The sequence below is a fragment of the Procambarus clarkii genome, chromosome 35, assembly GCF_040958095.1.
Source record: "Procambarus clarkii isolate CNS0578487 chromosome 35, FALCON_Pclarkii_2.0, whole genome shotgun sequence".
Classification (NCBI taxonomy): Eukaryota; Metazoa; Arthropoda; class Malacostraca; order Decapoda; family Cambaridae; genus Procambarus; species Procambarus clarkii.
The window spans coordinates 36,496,769-36,516,571 of record NC_091184.1 but is presented as its reverse complement, the minus strand read 5'-3'; the positions used below and the strand labels follow the sequence as shown (position 1 = coordinate 36,516,571).

Sequence of the window (19,803 nt, the reverse complement as noted above, 5' to 3'; positions counted from 1 at the left end):
AAAATACAAGAACGGAAACCACATACAAAACTCAGGCAACTCACAACATAGAACGAAAAGGCAATGTAAAGGATCTGGGTGTACTCATGTCGGAAGACCTTACCTTTAAAGAACACAATAAAGTAGCCGTCACAACTGCAAGAAAAATGACAGGTTGGATAACAAGAACCTTTCACACTTGAGATGCTATACCGATGATGATACTTTTCAAAACGCTTGTGCTCTCTAGAGTGGAGTACTGCTGCACAATGACAGCCCCTTTCAAAGCTGGAGAAATTGCTGACCTGGAGAGCGTGCAGAGATCCTTTACTTCTAGAATCCACTCAGTAAAACATCTAAACTATTGGGACCGACTAAAATGCCTAAATCTGTGTTCTCTAGAGCGCAGGCGGGAGAGATACATAATAAATTATACGTGGAAAATAGTAGAGGGGCTGGTCCCAAACCTGCACACAGAAATAACACCAGATGAGACCAGAAGACATGGCAGGATGTGCAGAATACCCCCGTTGAAGAGCAGAGGTGCAACAGGTACTCTGAGAGAGAACTATCAACATCAGAGGCCCGAGACTGTTCAACACGCTTCCACTACACATAAGGGACATAACTGGCCGACCCCTCACATTGTTCAAGAGAGAACTATCAACATCAGAGGCCCGAGACTGTTCAACACGCTTCCACTACACATAAGGGGCATAACTGGCCCACCCCTCACAGTGTTCAAGAGAGAACTATCAACATCAGAGGCCCGAGACTGTTCAACACGCTTCCACTACACATAAGGGGCATAACTGGCCGACCCCTCACAGTGTTCAAGAGAGAACTATCAACATCAGAGGCCCGAGACTGTTCAACACGCTTCCAATACACATAAGGGGCATAACTGGCCGACCCCTCACAGTGTTCAAGAGAGAACTATCAACATCAGAGGCCCGAGACTGTTCAACACGCTTCCAATACACATAAGGGGCATAACTGGCCGACCCCTCACAGTGTTCAAGAGAGAACTATCAACATCAGAGGCCCGAGACTGTTCAACACGCTTCCAATACACATAAGGGACATAACTGGCCGACCCCTCACAGTGTTCAAGAGAGAACTGGATAAACACCTCCAAAGGATACCTGATCAACAAGGTTGTGATTCATACGTCAGGCTGCGAGCAGCCGCGTCCAACAGCCTGGTTGATCAGCCCAGCAACCAGGAGGCCTGGTCGGGGACCGGGTCGCGGTGACGTTGAGCCCCGAAATCATCGTATGGTAGGTAGGTCATGGTGTAAATATCAATCGATAGGTGGTGTTGGGTATGGTATAGATATCAATCAATAGATGGCGTTGTGAGCGCGCGCGTTATAGTCCGGCTGATATTAGTGTCGTGGCTTGTCTATTGTCCGCCTGGCGCTGTGTTGTTCATTCTTCTTTATGAAGCCGAACCATTGTGGCAGTCCCGCCTGTTGTGGTCGGCGGGAGGGAGGGAGAGAGGGGAGAGGGGAAAGTAAGAAGGGAAGGAAGGTTCATACTTCCTGGAGAACAAAAAGAGAGGAGAGAAAGGGAGAGAGAGAACGCCATAGTTCAGTATAGACCCAACACCTTATTACAGCTCCCACGGCACACGCCACCAATACTCCTCTTCCCTGTTGGCTGAAATGTTTTCCCTCTGCGAGATTACTAATTAAAACCCGCCCTCCGCTGTGTAAATATGGAGATATCAACACCTTGTTTACCCAGTAAAAGTTAATTATTAAAGCTATGTAATAAATATGAACATCTTGTTTTTAATTTGTAAAATATTAAAATATATTTATATTAGTGTTTTGCGAAACTCACTTGTAATGTGAACTGCCTTGTTGGTCCGAGACGTGTGGGGTTGTGTTAAGGAGGGGAGGGGGGGGGGATAAGGAGGGAGGGGAAGTGGGGGGGGGGGTTTAGTGAAGGAAGAGAGGAGGAGAGAGCCTCTTCCACAACTCCCAGTGTAAATACCTTACACCCTCATCCTCTCCCACTTTTAGCTGCCTCTCCCTCACTCAAGACTCTCGTAACCCCTTCCACCTTCCTCAGCCACCAAGACCCCCCCCCCTCACCCCTCCCCCCTCCCCACTACTCGGTGTTACCCCACTCCACAGGTCCATTGTATTGTGTTATGCCCTTCATGCTTGGTCAGCCCTTCTACACCCTGCCTCAGCACTGTGTGTGTGTGTATTCACCTAGTTGTGCTTGCGGGGGTTGAGCTCTGGCTCTTTGGTCCCGCTTCTCAACCGTCAGTCAACTAGTGTACAGGTTCCTGAGCCTACTGAGCTCTATCATATCTACATTTGAAACTGTGTATGGAGTCAGCCTCCACCACATCACTTCCTAATGCATTCCATCTGTTAACTACTCTGACACTGAAAAAGCTCTTTCTAACGTCCCTGTGGCTCATTTGGGTACTAAGTTTACACCTGTGTCCCCTTGTTCGTCTTCCACCCGTGCTAAAGTGTTTGGTTTTGTCCACCCTGTCTGTTCCCCTGAGAATTTTGTAGGGAGTTATCATGTCTCCCCTTACTCTTCTGTTTTCCAGGGACGTGAGGTTCACCTCCCTTAGCCTTTCCACGTTGCTCATACCTCTCAGTTCTGGGACTAGTCTGGTGGCATACCTCTGAATCTTCTCTTAACTTTGTCTTGTGTTTAACTAAGTATGGACTCCAGGCAGGAGCTGCATATTCTTGGACTGGTCTGACGTAAGTGGTATACAAGGTCCTGAATGATTTCTTATACATGTTTCTAAAGGCAGTTCTTATGTTGGCCAATGTAACATATGCCGCTGATGATATCCTTTTGATGTGGGCCTCTGGGGACAGGTTCGGCGTGATATCAACCCCCAGATCTTTCTTTCTATATGACTCTTGCAGGATTTCACCTGCATTGGGTGGTAAATGTCTTTGTCAATCTGGTCGATTCATGTTAGTATTATGTAAGTGGTGATCATATCATCTCTTTTTCTTCTATCTTCTAGTTTTGGCATGTTTAAAGCCTCTAGTCTCTCCTTGTAACTCTTTTTTTCAGTTCCGGAAGCCATTTTGTAGCATGCCGTTGCATCTTCTCCAGTTTCTTTATGTGCCACTTGGACACCATACAACTGCTGCATATTCCAGTTTTAGTCTCACAAAAGTCATGTCAGTTTTGTTAGTATTTCACCATCCATGTAATTAAAAGCAAGTCTGAACTAGGAAAGCGACACATACGCTCCTCTCACAATGTTCTTTATGTGTTCCTCTGGCGACAGTTTATTATCCAAAACCATCCCCAGGTCTCCTTCTTTATTAGATTTCTGTAATTCCTTTCCACATAATTTGTAACGTGTATGTTACAATTCTATTGTATTCTATTTTCTCCGAATCCTCATTCAATAACATGGCATTTATTCACATTGAATTTCATTTGCCACTCAAAACTCTTATTTTATCTAGGTCAGTTTGAAGGACATTACAATCGTGTGCGTCTCCTATCTTCCCCAGTGTCTTAGCATCATCCACAAACATGTTCATATAATTCCGTATTCCTTCTGGTAGATGGTTTATGTAGACGATGAACATTACTGGGGCCAGAACTGAGCCCTGTGGTACTCCGCTAGGAACACGCCTCCAGTCAGATACATTGTCTCTGATTACTGCCCTCATCTGTCTCTCAGTTAGGAAATTTTTAATCCATGTCAGAAGTCTTTCTATCACCCCTCCAGCATGTTCCAGTTTCCAGAACAGCCTCTTGTGTGGGACTCTATCAGAAGTCTTTTTAGGTCCAGATAGACACAGTGAACCCAACCACCTCTTTCCTTTAGTATCTCTGTGGCTCTATTATAAAAAATTAAGTAGATTTGTTCCACAGGATCTTCCTGTTCGACAGCCATACTGTCTGTCTGTTATTATGTCATTACTCTCTAGGTGTTCAACCCATTTGGTTTTAACTATTTGTTCTAGTGTTTGGACTACCACGTTTGTTAATGATACGGGTTTATAATTTTTGCGGTTCTATAATTCAGAGGTTCTTCTCAACTATCATTTTTATAAATTGGTGCTATGTTTGCCTTTTTCCATATATCTGCTAAGATGCCTGTCCAAGGATGTCTGAAATATTAACTGGAGTGGCATGCTCAGCTCAGTTGCACATTCTCGCAGCACCCAAGGTGAAACTCCATCAGGCCCAACTGCTTTATTTCTTCCTTGCCACATGAATAATTTTTCCACTTCGTCTTGAGATACCTCTATGTACTCTATGGCGTGTTCTGGAATTGGTATCTGGTCCAGCTCTCTAAAATCCTCATTTTGAACAAACACACTTTGGAACTGTTCATTTAGCATTTCACACATTTATTTGTAATTCTTAATAGTCCTATTCCCCGTTCTCAATCTCTGGATTTTATCCTTTACATACAGCTTACTTTTAATGACTTTATAGAAGAGGCCTGGATCTATTTTACATTTGACCGCTATATCTTTCTCAAAGTTCCTTTCTGCCTTTCTCCTCACTGTTGTGTAATTGTTTCTAGCTTGCTTGTAGTACTGGTAATGTTTTCTAAGGTTTCCTTAGCCTTTCCTCATATTTTTCATATTTCTTATTTTAATAGGAGCTGCCTCGTATGGGCCAATAGGCCTTCTGCAGTTGCCTTTGTTCTTATGTTCTTTGTTGATGGTCCCTATTTCCTGTATTTCTCATGTGTTCTCCTTTCTGGCTTTGCCATGTGTTCTTTCTGGCCTTGCCATGTATCCTTCTTTCTGGCCTTGTCATGTGTCGCCTCCTTTCTGTCCCTCAAATGTGTCATCTTGCACGGGTTTCTGAATTGTGAGTCGCAGATGCTGGCTACTCTGCCGTGAGACCCCGTGTGTGTGTGTGTGTGTGTGTGTGTGTGTGTGTGTGTGTGTGTGTGTGTGTGTGTGTGTGTGTGTGCGTGTGTGTGCGCGAGTGAGCCAGTCATTAGTCTTCTCTGGTCACAACATCTCTCACCAGTTCTCACCTCCATTACTCACGCCTCACGGCATCGCCTCATGCCTCCTCATCACCGTCTTTATCAACCTTTTCCCTGCCTACTCTTCCCTTTCTCCCCCCCCCCTTTCCTTTACCCACAAGAGTGCTCTGCTCCAGCGCTCTAACTACACACTCAAGGTGTAAACTACTCTCATTATAATAATTGATGGTTCGTGCAACTACTCATTATTCAATTACTCATTGTTTCGGGCAATTACTCATTGTTTCGGGCAATTACTCATTGTTTCGGGCAATTACTCATTGTTTCGGGCAATTACTCATTGTTTTGTATTTTCATGTCTTCGTAGGTTTGATACTTATGGATGGATACTAAATACCAAACTCATATAGCAGCTAAACACGTTCTTTCTCCATAACAATGGTTGAGTTATACCTACACACCAAAATATATTCTCTTGTATGGTATAGTACTACCACATCACACCACACCACTACCACAACACCACACTAGCACCACACACAAACACCATACCACCCAATCACTAAACCTCCACCACACCATCGGTCCGCCAGACCATTATTTGGGGTGAGTGACCAGTCCTTGTCGTCGTCAGAACATGTTCTTGACATGTCTGGAGAAGTCAACCAATCATCCACATCCTTTTGGTCGGTCATTCTCTTTGACTCACTGACACACACACACACACACACACACACACACACACACACACACACACACACACACACACACACACACACACACACACACACACACACACATTCCTAATGGGAATACCATGGGAAACAGAACTTAGAGACAAGAATGTGCAGGTCATGATGGATATTGTCACCCAAAAGTGCCAGGAAGCTGCAGACAGGTTTATCCCCGTCCAAAAGGAGAAAAACGAAAAACAACAGAAAAACCCATGGTTCAACCAGGAATGTAAGGTAGCGAAACAACTGAGTAAAAGAACATGGAGAAACTACAGAAATAACAGAACACCAGAGAGCAGGGAGAGGTACCAGAGGGCCAGAAATGAGTACATCAGAGTGAGGAGGGAAGCAGAGAGACAGTTTGAAAATGACATCGCGAGTAAAGCCAAGACCCAACCAAAGCTGCTCCACAGCCATATCAGGAGGAAAACAGCAGTGAAGGAACAAGTGATGAAGCTGCGGAAAGGGGAGAACAGATACACAGAGAATGACAAGGAGGTGTGTGAAGAACTCAACAAGAGATTCCAGGAGGTCTTCACAATAGAACAAGGAGAAGCCCCTGCACTAAATGAGGAGGCGGCAACCTTGGAAACCTTGGAGGAATTTGACCTCACCAGTGATGAGGTCAAAAGGTGTCTGCTGGAGCTAGATGTGACAAAGGCTGTTGGGCCTGATAGAATCTCACCATGGATACTAAAGGAAGGTGCAGAAGCACTAAGTGTGCCACTCTCTATGGTGTATAACAGGTCACTGGAAACAGGAGACTTACCAGAAAGTTGGAAGACAGCTAACGTGGTCCCAATATACAAAAAGGGTGACAGGCAAGAGGCACTGAATTACAGGCCAGTTTCCTTAACTTGTATACCATGCAAGGTGCTGGAGAAGATCGTGAGGAAAAGGCTCGTAGAGCATCTGGAGGGAAATAACTTTGTAACGCACCACCAACATGGGTTCAGAGATGGTAAATCGTGCCTCACAGGGTTAATAGAATTTTATGACCAGGCAACGAAAATTAGGCAGGAAAGAGAAGGGTGGGCCGACTGCATTTTCCTGGATTGCCAAAAAGCCTTCGACACAGTACCCCATAAAAGGCTGTTAAAAAAGTTGGAGCAACAGGCAGGAGTAAAAGGGAGGGTGCTCCAGTGGATAAGGGAGTACTTAAGCAACAGGAAACAGCGAGTAACGGTGAGGGGGAAGACATCAGAGTGGCGAGATGTCACCAGCGGAGTCCCACAGGGCTCAGTACTTGGACCCATCCTGTTTCTAATATATGTGAACGATCTTCCAGAGGGTATAGACTCATTCCTCTCGATGTTTGCTGATGATGCAAAAATTATGAGAAGAATCAAGACGGATGAAGATAGACAGAGACTACAGGATGACCTGGATAAACTGGAGGAATGGTCTACAAAATGGCTGCTGAAGTTCAACTCTGGAAAGTGTAAGGTGATGAAATTAGGCGAAGGGAGCAGGAGGCTGAACACAAGGTATCATCTGGGAGGGGAAATCCTGCAAGAATCAAATAGAGAGAAGGATCTGGGGGTTGATATCACACCGAACCTGTCCCCAGAGGCCCACATCAAAAGAATATCATCAGCGGCATATGCTAGACTGGCCAACATAAGAACTGCCTTCAGAAACTTGTGTAAGGAATCTTTCAGAACCCTGTATACCACTTATGTAAGACCAATCCTGGAGTATGCAGCTCCAGCCTGGAGTCCATACCTAGTTAAACACAAGACAAAGTTAGAGAAGATTCAGCGGTATGCCACCAGGCTCGTCCCGGAACTGAGAGGATTGAGCTACGAGGAAAGGCTAAAGGAGCTGAACCTCACATCCCTGGAAAACAGAAGAGTAAGGGGAGACATGATAACCACCTACAAAATTCTCAGGGGAATTGACAGGGTGGACAAAGACAAACTCTTCAGCACGGGTGGGACACGAACAAGGGGACACAGGTGGAAACTTAGTACCCAGATGAGCCACAGAGACGTTAGAAAGAATTTTTTCAGTGTCAGAGTAGTTAATAAATGGAATGCACTAGGAAGTGATGTGGTGGAGGCTGACTCCATACACAGTTTCAAATGTAGGTATGATAGAGCCCAGTAGGCTCAGGAATCTGTACACCAGTTGATTGACAGTTGAGAGGCGGGACCAAAGAGCCAAAGCTCAACCCCCGCAAGCACAATTAGGTGAGTACAATTAGGTGAGTACACACAGTGATTGTATGAGGGTGGTGGAGGCCAGACGCTTGGGGGTCTAACCTTGCCCAACTTTGCAGGGTGAAGGGTCTGGTGTATGCGACGGTCAGAGGATGGTCGAGGCCGGTCCTACTGGTTCTTTTTAGAAGGTGTCCGGCCCAATAGTGACTCCCGCTACACAATGGGTGGAGGCTGGCTGGCCGAGGCCCCTAGAACTCTTCACTCGAAAACTATGAATGTGAATTCAGTATTACATTTTCCGAGACAGAGTTAGCGAGGGGGAGAGAAGAGAGGGAAGGAGAGAGGGGGAGGCAAGTGGGGGAAGAGGAGGAGGTGAGAAAGGGGGAGAGAGGTGTGGCCAGTGAGAGACTAGGAGAAAGGGTGGAAAGAGGAGAGGTGTAACAGGGGGAGAGGGAGGGTGTTAGGGAAGAATTGGGGAGAAAGGTGAAAAATGTGTGTGAGAGAGAGAGAGAGAGAGAGAGAGAGAGAGAGAAGGGAGACAGAGGGACAGGGAAAGGGGGCATCTTGTGGAAGAAAGTTGGTGAGGGGAGAAAAGGGGGGATATGGGAAGGGAGAGGGGGGGGTAGAGAGTAAGAGATGAGAGAGGGAATGGCGATTTGGAGATAAAGAAAGTGGGAAAGTGAGAGAGAGAGACCCGGGAGCTTCCGGGTACCCCCCCCCCCCTTCCCCTGGTTTACAAACATTAGACCAATTGGAGCGGGAACGAATCACACTGGACAAATAATAATTAAAAACCCGAGACCAGGAGCTGGAAATCAATCGCTTCCAATAGAGATCTGAGTACACACGCGCACGTTCGCGAACGAGGGTTTTTTCAGCAGTCTGGCGAAATACATTGGCAGCATATGAGGGAAGGGAGTCCCCCTAAAAGTGTCAACAAACATCAGCTGATCAGTGACAGCCACGTGGGGCGAGGGAGTTGCCACACATCACCGGAGCAGACAAAGATATGACGGAGCTCCCGAAATCATATTGACCAAGTAATGGGATTGAGAAGTTAGGAGAACGAAGCCATTATTTTACAACAATTATATTATTATAACAATATCATAGCCAATGGCATAAAAGGCGGCCAGAAATTCGTACTGTCGCTGGCAGACGCCGCGAGATGGTGTGGCAGGGAATGTCCCAGCCCGAGAAAACAATATATACTGATGGAGTTGCTGCCTTGTGTACCGAGGGAAGGAAGGGAGGGAGGAGAGGAGCGGCTCCCTGGGCGCTGGTAATCCCGCTGGTGACTTATTACGACGTCTCCTGTGTTGACGGCTCTATAAAACCTACCGACCCACGATTAACCCGCGTCAGCCTCGGGCCACTGCCTCCTGTGGCGAGGCTGTGGTGGTGTGGCGAGGCTGTGGTGGTGTGGCGAGGCTGTGGTGGTGTGGCGAGGCTGTGGTGGTGTGGCGAGGCTGTGGTGGTGTGGCGAGGCTGTGGTGGTGTGGCGAGGCTGTGGTGGTGTGGCGAGGCTGTGGTGGTGCGGCGAGGCTGTGGTGGTGTGGCGAGGCTGTGGTGGTGTGGCGAGGCTGTGGTGGTGTGGCGAGGCTGTGGTGGTGTGGCGAGGCTGTGGTGGTGTGGTGAGGCTGTGGTGGTGTGGCGAGGCTGTGGTGGTGTGGCGAGGCTGTGGTGGTGTGGCGAGGCTGTGGTGGTGTGGTGAGGCTGTGGTGGTGTGGTGAGGCTGTGGTGGTGTAGCGAGGCTGTGGTGGTGTGGCGAGGCTGTGGTGGTGTGGTGTGGTAAGGGTTATGGTCCACTCACCTAGTAGTGTTTACAGGGTTGAGCTTCGGCTCTTTGTCCCCGCTTTTCAACCGTCAATCAACTGGTGTACAGATTTCTGAGTCTGTTAGAGTCTTATCATATCTACATTTAAAATTGTGTATGGAGTCAGCCTCCACCACAATACTGCCTAATGCATTCCATTTCCACTCTGACACTTAAAAAGTTCTAGTGTCTCATTTGATACTCAGTTTCCACCTGTGTTCCCTTGTGCGTGTACCACCTGTGTTGAATAAACCTTATCTTTCTTGGTTTTATAAATTAATATTCTTAAAGTAATTTGTAAACACTTCTGCCTTTGAAAATGTTGACAGGTTCAACGAAACACATCTAAGAGTCAAGCCCTAATAAAACCGAAATGAACTTTGTAGAGTTAATTTTTCAACTTCCTTCTCAAATGAAGAACATAAGAAATATAGAGAAAATTCGTGCTAAAATCAATGCTATACCCTATCCCTGTCTGTTATATTGAATAACATCACAAAGAACACATGATTCAATTATGCGTAAGTATCCAATAGGAAAGTGAAACGAAAATGTTCGGAATTTATCGTTTAATTTTCTTATTAGATACTTATGCATATATATATATATATATATATATATATATATATATATATATATATATATATATATATATATATATATATATATATATATATATATGTCGTACCTAGTAGCCAGAACGCACTTATCAGCCTACTATGCAAGGCCGGAATTGCCTAATAAGCCAAGTTTTTATGAATTAATTATTTTACGACCACCTAACCTACCTAACCTAACCTAACCTAACTTTTTCGGCTACCTAACCTAACCTATAAAGATAGGTTAGGTTAGGTTAGGTAGGGTTGGTTAGGTTCGGTCATATATCTAAGTTAATTTTAACTCCAATAAAAAAAAAACCTCATACATAATGAAATGGGTAGCTCTATCATTTCATAAGAAAAAATTAGAGAAAATATATTAATTCAGGAAAACTTGGCTTATTAGGCAAATCGGGCCTTGCATAGTTGGCCGAGAAGTGCATTCTGGCTACTAGGTACGACATATATATATATATATATATATATATATATATATATATATATATATATATATATATATATATATATATATATATATATATATATAGGGGTACCACCTCTGGTTGCGTTTGTAGGGACCCTCGACCTCGAAGAAGACGATATGTAGCATCCAGGGAAGCCTTGTCGGGCATCCTCTTACACTCACACATTGTTTTCTCCTACAAAATACCTCCCGTATTTTGTCACTTTATTTTATTACTAACTAAAACATACTAACTAACTTTTATAGTAACTAAAAAGGGGTGGTAGGAGAAGCAAATACTCATATGTATTGAAAGATAAACGTCAAGTTTTCTCTGAATGCTTTTTTATTACATTCACCGAGGCTATGGGTCCCCACAATTGCACCAGAGGTGGTGGGTATAGGTATAATAATATACATACATTTCTCAAAACTATGAATTGTGCAGTGTGACACTCCCCTAACACTGACCTCACTACCTAACACTGACCCCTCACCACCCCCCCTAACACTGCCCCTCACCACCTAATACTGCCCCTCACCACCTAACACTACCCCTCACCACCTAACACTGTCCCTCACCACCTGCAGGGACGGCACCGTGGACGAGGAGTATGAGAGAGTCAAGCCCCCACTACGAAGGATTGATCACTACCTGCCTCCAGACTGCCCATGTTGCAACATGACCAAACGCTTCACCATGGCCCTCCTCGCCAGCATAGGTCAGTAACTGCTCGTCGTGGCACCTCATCCCTAGCCTCTTGAGGCACTCTCTGGCCACCACAGGTCAGTAGGCTGAAACTTGCAGCGTGCATACCAACGACCTCTTTCGTGGGGGTCAGTGTAATCTGTTATTATTTCCCAGCTAGGAACCTTAGATCATCTGTTGACGACCAGACACGCCCGGTACAGCAGCAGCTGGTGCTGGGGACGACCAGACACGCCCGGTACAGCAGCAGCTGGTGCTGGGGACGTACAGACACGCCCGGTACAGCAGCAGCTGGTGCTGGGGACGACCAGACACGCCCGGTACAGCAGCAGCTGGTGCTGGGGACGACCAGACACGCCCGGTACAGCAGCAGCTGGTGCTGGGGACGTACAGACACGCCCGGTACAGCAGCAGCTGGTGCTGGTGACGACCAGACACGCCCGGTACAGCAGCAGCTGGTGCTGGGGACGTACAGACACGCCCGGTACAGCAGCAGCTGGTGGAGGGGCGCCCCGCCCTCCTCTCTCAAGGTCACCTAGCGAGCTGTCGTCTTTAAGGTCCACGTGGACCACACCTCAGGCCACGCCCTCCATAGTCAGCTGATGGGTGCATGTCACCCCCCCCCCCTTTCTCTCTCTCCCCTCTCTCACCTGTTGCCTGGTGTGAGAGTATTGGCGGGTGTGTTCACCTGCCCCTCCTCTACCTGGCGGTGAGTGGTGAGAGGGCGTGGCCGGCCCCGCCCTCACACCTGTGGAGTGAGAGGTGGGGGGGTGGGGGCACCTGCCCCGCCCTCTACACGTGGTCCAGGGCCACGCCCACAACCCCCCCTCTCTCTCTCTCACACACACACACAAATGCTCTTCTTCACACTCTCTTCCCGCGCTCTTCGGCTCCATCCACATGCTTCCTTCTCGCTTAGTTTCGGTTGCTTCCCATATCTTTCCATTTATTTTTGTTTTCATTGATTTGTATCAAAGACCATCTATGTAGGTGTGACGTCATCTTATCTCTGAGACATCCCCCCCTTACAGATGTGGTTGGGACCACTCCAGGATGACCTCTATGTACCCCCAGAGACTTCATTCATCTCTCCTAATATGCTTGCTGGGTCACCTCCCCCTCCCTCCCCTCGCTTGGTTCCCCGCCTCTCCTCCTACACACCCCATCTTATCACTCCTCCGCCGTCTATGGTACTGTGGGCTACCACATACCACAGTTCACTGTGGTCGGTGGGACGTTCTGAGGCTGTTACGTCCGTGTTAACTCGCCGGCTGTACACTGTCCTCTGAACACTGTCATTGTGGCTGTTTATGTCCAGTGGTAAAGAGCCACTCCTCGTATTGTCCGGGGCTCTACACGTGGGAGCAGCGCGACTGACAACAGCGGCACGTGTCAACATTCAGACCTGAATCAACCAGTAATAAAGAGCTTTAAGAAGAGAATTGGAACACTGATTACTTTTGGAAGACAGATGTTTCTAAGGTTATTGGCTGTCTGATGCTGAGACGCTACAGCGTACAGGTGTCGCACCTTCACTACCCAGGCCACCAGGGGCTGCTGCATGGATGGTACAGCCTGCCTCTATGTTACCCCAGTGTCCTAGAGGGTATTGCACTGCAGAGATTGCACTCTACACTCCACAACAAGGACAAAAGTGGAACTATTGTCATCGACCAAGTGGTCACTCCCTCAGTCACTACAATAATCAGTTATAGAGCTACTTAACTAATTAGTTTTACCTGAAGGTGCAGGTAATACACCTGGTCCCCCAGGGTCAATTATAAATCATTATTGTCAGTGAGATAAGACAAACGTATGAATACATGTGTATATACATGTTTATACCTGGCTAGTCATATATCAAAATTCATGTTTATGTACTTTGTATGTGCATAGTTGCAACTCATTCATTCTCTCTCTCTCTCATTCTCTCTCTCTCTCTCTCTCTCTCATTCTCTCTCTCATTCTCTCTCTCATTCTCTCTCTCATTCTCTCTCTCATTCTCTCTCTCATTCTCTCTCTCATTCTCTCTCTCATTCTCTCTCTCATTCTCTCTCTCATTCTCTCTCTCTCTCTCTCTCTCTCTCTCTCTCTCTCTCTCTCTCTCTCTCTCTCTCTCTCTCTCTCTCTCTCTCTCTCTCTCTCTCTCTCTCTCTCTCTCTCTCTCGTAGCACCGTGCTGGTGTTATTGTCATATCTCTAATACTATACTTTAACCCTCCTTATGTATTGTATCTTGTGCCACTGGCGTCATGTTTAAACCTTGCCATCTGTCACTTGGTGCCAGGTGCCACTGCTGCTAGGTGCCAGGTACCACAGGTGCCAGGTACCACAGGTGCCAGGTGCCAAGTGCCACTGGTACCACTGGTGTCAGGTGCCACTGGTACCACTGGTGCCAGGTGCCACTGGTGCCAGGTGCCACAGGTGTCACAGGTGTCGTGTTCTCCGGCAGGGTTCCTCATATCATTCGGGATCCGCTGCAACATGGGGGTGGCCGTGGTGGAGATGACCTCCAACGCTACCGCCACTGGGGTGAGTAACGCCTGAGTGACGCCCAGCGTGCGTGAGTGACGCCCAGCGTGCGTTAGTGACGCCCAGCGTGTGTGAGTGACGACCAGCGTGTGTGAGTGACGACCAGCGTGCGTGAGTGACGACCAGCGTGCGTGAGTGACGACCAGCGTGTGTGAGTGACGACCAGCGTGTGTGAGTGACGCCCAGCGTGCGTGAGTGATACAGGAAAGAGAAACAAATGTGAATGATTAGTGACAAGGTGACAGTGACAGTGAATTAGTGACAGTGACCAATACAAGTGTCAAGGTGACTGACAGTGACCAGTATATGTGACGAGGTAGACTGACAGTGACCAGTATAAGTGTCGAGGTAGACTGACAGTGACCAATATAAGTATCGAGGTATGAGGGATCTGTCAGCAGTGCCAGAAGCAGAAACAACAATATGATAATAGTTATGGTAGCAGTGACTGGGAGCAGAGACTGATTGGTAGCAGTTATGGTAGAATGGATTATATCAGTGATTGGTAGCAGTTATAGTAGAATGGATTATATCAGTGATTGGTAGCAGTTATGGTAGAATTGATTATATTAGTGATTGGTAGCAGTTATGGTAGAATTGATTATATCAGTCATTGGTAGCAGGTATGATATCAGTGAGTTGATAGCATGTATGGTAGTACTCATTATATCATTGACTGATAGCAGTGATTGGAGTTCTAGAATCAATATCACACACTGAGCAAAGTTCAGATTTGTACAATACAAGTCCTGAATGAATGATGCTGAAATCATGATGAAAGGTGATGAGCATAATACTTCGACTTGACTTACGATATAAATGATGCACTACAGTAGAAATAAGATCATTACAGTGCTTACAGAAGACTGTAAGCTCCTCCTGAGGCACGAAATACAGTGTGACGCTGTATTGAAGTATTGATCACTCTGTATTTTATCTTTGAGGTTCACTATATGAAACAAACGTGACTTAATATCCCTTGTTTGACCGCCCGTGTGACGGCCTGCAGCAGCGGGAGATCGACTGGAGTGACGACATCGTTGGGGTGGTGGACTCGTCGTTCTTCTGGGGCTACTTGGTGACGCAGATCCCCGGCGGCCTGCTGGCCTCCCGCTTCCCGGCCCACAGGTGAGTCTTCCCTCACCCGCCGGCCTTATGGCGCGCTGTTCCCCGCCCCGCGCTGCTGGCCAGGGCGTGGTCCACGCCTGTCTCTCTGGCGCTCTCGCTCTCGCTCTGTCTGTCTGTCTGTCTGTCTGTCTGTCTGTCTGTCTGTCTGTCTGTCTGTCTGTCTGTCTGTCTGTCTCTCTCTCTCTCTCTCTCTCTCTCTCTCTCTCTCTCTCTCTCTCTCTCTCTCTCTCTCTCTCTCTCTCTCTCTCTCTCTCTCTCTCTCTCTCTCTCTTGTATGTGTAGTTCCTCTTTCTCTCTATCTCTTTAATAATAATTATATTTTATTACAAAAACTAATTTACAAATTTCATTACATATAAAGTTTAGATTGTATGTACTTATTTTTATTATTTTTAGTTAAATATACTAATTATGTGTTTCTTTTAATTTTCTTTTGGTGTGTGTGTGTAAATGTGTGTGTGTGAGTGTGTGTGTGAGTGTGTGTGCATGCGTGCGTGCGTGCGTGCGTGCGTGAGTCTGTGTGTGTTCACGTGTCAGTTTGTGTTCTTCTAACCGAGATATGAACGTGTCTTGAAGACCAATACCAGTATTCAGATTGTGTAATGTCGTGTGCTCTGTGTGCTGACTTACGTCTATTCAATAATGCTATTCTATTAACGGTAATATATACGCTTTATTAGAATTGATTTATATTAGAAACCATATTAATATAATGCTCAAAAATATGTAGCGAGTGAAATCATTTTCGGGGAGTTAATTTTTATTTTAATTATTTATTAAGGTGATGAAGTATGCAGGAATATGACTTATGGTAGCTGGAGTTCTTAAGATTTGTCTCCATTACAATGTTGTGAATCATGTTCTCAGTGTGGTAGGCCTTGACAGGTGGTGTAGAATGTCTCCTCTAGGTGTGGTAGGTCTTGACAGGTGGTGTAGAATGTCCCCTCTAGGTGTGGTAGGCCTTGACAGGTGGTGTAGAATGTCTCCTCTAGGTGTGGTAGGTCTTGACAGGTGGTGTAGAATGTCCCCTCTAGGTGTGGTAGGCCTTGACAGGTGGTGTAGAATGTCTCCTCTAGGTGTGGTAGGTCTTGACAGGTGGTGTAGAATGTCTCCTCTAGGTGTGGTGGGTCTTGACAGGTGGTGCAGAATGTCTCCTCTAGGTGTGGTGGGTCTTGACAGGTGGTGTAGAATGTCCCCTCTAGGTGTGGTAGGTCTTGACAGGTGGTGTAGAATGTCCCCTCTAGGTGTGGTAGGCCTTGACAGGTGGTGTAGAATGTCTCCTCTAGGTGTGGTAGGCCTTGACAGGTGGTGTAGAATGTCTCCTCTAGGTGTGGTAGGTCTTGACAGGTGGTGTAGAATGTCCCCTCTAGGTGTGGTAGGTCTTGACAGGTGGTGTAGAATGTCCCCTCTAGGTGTGGTAGGCCTTGACAGGTGGTGTAGAATGTCTCCTCTAGGTGTGGTGGGTCTTGACAGGTGGTGTAGAATGTCTCCTCTAGGTGTGGTGGGTCTTGACAGGTGGTGTAGAATGTCTTCTCTAGGTGTGGTGGGTCTTGACAGGTGGTGTAGAATGTCTTCTCTAGGTGTGGTGGGTCTTGACAAAAATAAATAATGGGGTTATAATGGAAAATGGGAAGATAATGGGGTTATAAAATGGGAAAATAATGGGGTTATAATAGATGTATTAATTCCTGGAGAGGAAGGTAAACTGGGTACCATTAGGTCATCAGCAATCTTAGTAGTGGGCATCCGTCAGTGCTCTCTGTGGTGGCTCCAAAGGTCTGCTTGACGAGAATCCTGTCGTCTCCTGGGGCCTTCCCTGAGGAAAGTGAATTCAGTGCTTTCTCAACTTCTTCCACAGTCGGTTCAAGGTCAAGTTCTTCCATGATGGGCTGGCACTCGATTGCATCCAAGGCCTCTATGCTGACCAAGTTCACTCTGGAGTAGAGTTCGGAGTAATGTTCCACCCAGCAACTCATCTGTTGATCACGGTCTTTAATGATCTCTCTGGTGGCTGATTTAAGAGGAGCCGTCCTGTTTCGTGTAGGACCTGTTGCCTGTTTGATCCCTTCGTACATGCCTCTTATGTTGCCGACAGTCGCCGCAGTCTGGATGCTGGAACAGAGTCTGAGCCAGTAATCGTTAGCACAGCGCCTCGCAGTTTGCTGAACTCTACTGCGGGGCCTGTAGGTTCCTTTCTGAAGGCAGGTTCTTGTAGGATGAGAGAGAGCTCGTCTCTTATCCTCTTCGAGGGGTAACAGTTCCTCTGCACTGGCCTCGAACCAATCTGCTGACTTGTTCTGCCTCTTACCGAAGGTGGACATGGCAGTGTTGAAAGTAGTGCCCCTGAGATGTGACCACCTCTCACTTGTGCTATTGCAGGGTGGTACAGAAAGGGCATTTACCAACGCAGCAGAGAATTCCTCCACTTTGTTAAGGTCACGATTCTTGTTTACATTAATGCGTGGTCTTCCTGCCTTGGGGCTTGGTGTCGAAGAAGGAATTGGCGATGTAGAGATCATGACGACAGCAGAACTCCAGGAGGCGCTGCCCACTCTCATTCATCTTCCCAAATTCAAACTGGTCCAGCCTGGAAGGCCAAGAGCTGTGATCAGTACCAACTCTTGCATTAGTCTCCCAGGAGGAAGACTGCCTCTTGTTAAGGTATGTATCTGAGAGCTAGGCCGAGGTCATCATAGAATTCGTCCTTCGCTTCGGTAGAGGAGGTCAGTGTTGGTGCTGAGGCGTTGATGAGGCTGACCATCCCTGCTGCTGTATGAAGCTGAAGTTTGATGATCCTTGCAGACCCCTCCGTGGGCGGTATTATGGACCCTAACAACCTGCTCCTGATGGCAAAGCCAACGCCATGCTTCCTTACCTCTTCTGGTGGTTTGCCCTTCCAGAAGAAGGTAAAGTCCTTCTCCCGTATGCTGCCGGTTGCGGGCAGACGTGTATTCTGCAGGGTGACTATGTCCATCTGGAGCTTGCATAGTTAAGTGTTGATCACAGCTGTCTTGTGGGCGTCGTTCACCTCCAGTAGATCTTCCGAGAGACCCGGTGTCATGGTCCCTACATTCCACGTGCCCAGTTTGAGAACTGGATGGCTCTGTGTTTGTTTTCTTTTGCCTGGTGCATGGTTGACGATCCGCTTGTTGGATTGTGGCCTAAGCCCCACGCACCCAGTGGAGCAGGCGGACCATGGTGGGACAGCAGCTTATTGGCTCGGGGCTGCCCAGCTTGAGGTGGGCGGCAGCTGTCCTATGAAATCGGATGATTTCTCCCACCGACGGAAGCAACCCCTGGCGCCTCACTCTACACCAAATGAGCGGTAGGCTTATTACAGGTAACAGTCGCCTCCCGTGTTGAGCCATCACCAAGGCGATGCTGGAGTGTCCTCTCCCGGGCACAGGCCTTGGCAGTAAATATGGAGAACTGGCTGTTGCCCATGCAGCAGACCCACACTCCACGCCACCGATGTGATCCAAGGGAAGGGCAGGCGCCGATACGCTTGGCACCAGTGTCATCGCAAGAATGTAGCTGTAAACAGCTGCAAACTCTGACTCCGGATTTTTCCTTGGGGTTGACTCCCAAAGCCTTTTCCATGAGTGGGTTTACCCGCAAGACAGCAGAGGTTTGAATTTGGGGGCTTTCCTTTCCATTGATGAGCTGCCTTCCTAGGCTGACGAGTCCCATCTGCCCGAAGCAACTGGTTTTAAGGCGCCAGAGACCCGCCTTCGCCCCTTCTCCTGTTGGTAAAAGGAGTACTGCCGGGCCTAGAGGCTAAGCCACACGTGCAGGCCAGCAGCTGGACTTGGTTGTCAGAGACTATTTGAGACACGCTATCAGGGGCACTTTACAGGCTGAGGGACTTTAACTTTACAACACTTCCCCCTGGCTATGACAACCCTTGGAACCTCGGCGATCTTATCTTATCATAAACTGCACCATGCAATGGTCTTTGATTAGGAAGCTATATTAGTCTATTTCTAACTCGCCTCTCAGTCTCTCAGTTTCTCTCGTTCTCTTCCCCCCACCCACCCTATCTCTCTCCCCTTGCCTTTCCCATTCATCCATACGCTTGCCTCCTCCATCACCGCCATCACTGACTACACAACTGCTGAAAACTTAATTTAGCAAATGGACCAGCAGAGATGGCTGTACGGGTAAAGGGGGAGATAGAAGGAGGTGGAGGTAGGGAAAGGGAAGGAGGAGGAGGAGGAGGAGGTAGGGAGAGAGTGGGGACGGGGAGAAAAGAGACCCCATCTCCAACCTTTGTTTCTTATGAACAATGACCCACAAGAGACCGGAATTAGGGTGTTGGGGAGGGAGGGGGTAAAACTGTGTGGGGGTAGAGCGGTGAGCGGAGTGAGGTGGGGGGGGGGGGGAAGAAGAGAAGCTTGTCTCCATAGATGGGGGGGGTTTGTGAAGGCTTTCCTGGGCGCTGAGGTCCTGCTTGGGTTGAAGGATGTGATGGATCTTCAGTCATGTTTGGTCTGACAGTGCAGGGGTGATGTTTCCTGGTGGGGGTGGCCTGGTGGGGGTAGCCTGGTGGGGGCGGCCTGGTGGGGGTGGCCTGGTGGGGGTGGCCTGGTGGGGGTGGCCTGGTGGGGGTGGCTTGGTGGAGGCGGCCTGGTGGGGGTGGCCTGGTGGGGGTAGCCTGGTGGGGGCGGCCTGGTGGGGGTGGCCTGGTGGGGGTGGCCTGGTGGGGGTAGCCTGGTGGGGGCGG

General features: G+C 47.8%; 1 protein-coding gene across 2 annotated transcripts in view; it reads left to right on the top strand.

Annotated features, from left to right (window-relative positions):
- The window catches only part of LOC123768544 (vesicular glutamate transporter 1), a 221,503-nt gene that overhangs the window by 165,099 nt on the left and 36,601 nt on the right, over positions 1-19,803 (top strand). For both annotated transcript variants that reach the window (XM_069336351.1, XM_069336352.1), the window contains 3 exons: positions 11,304-11,434; positions 13,873-13,952; positions 14,962-15,080. In XM_069336351.1, coding sequence (XP_069192452.1) covers positions 11,304-11,434; positions 13,873-13,952; positions 14,962-15,080 — 330 coding nt within the window. The remainder of the gene's footprint in view (positions 1-11,303; positions 11,435-13,872; positions 13,953-14,961; positions 15,081-19,803) is intronic.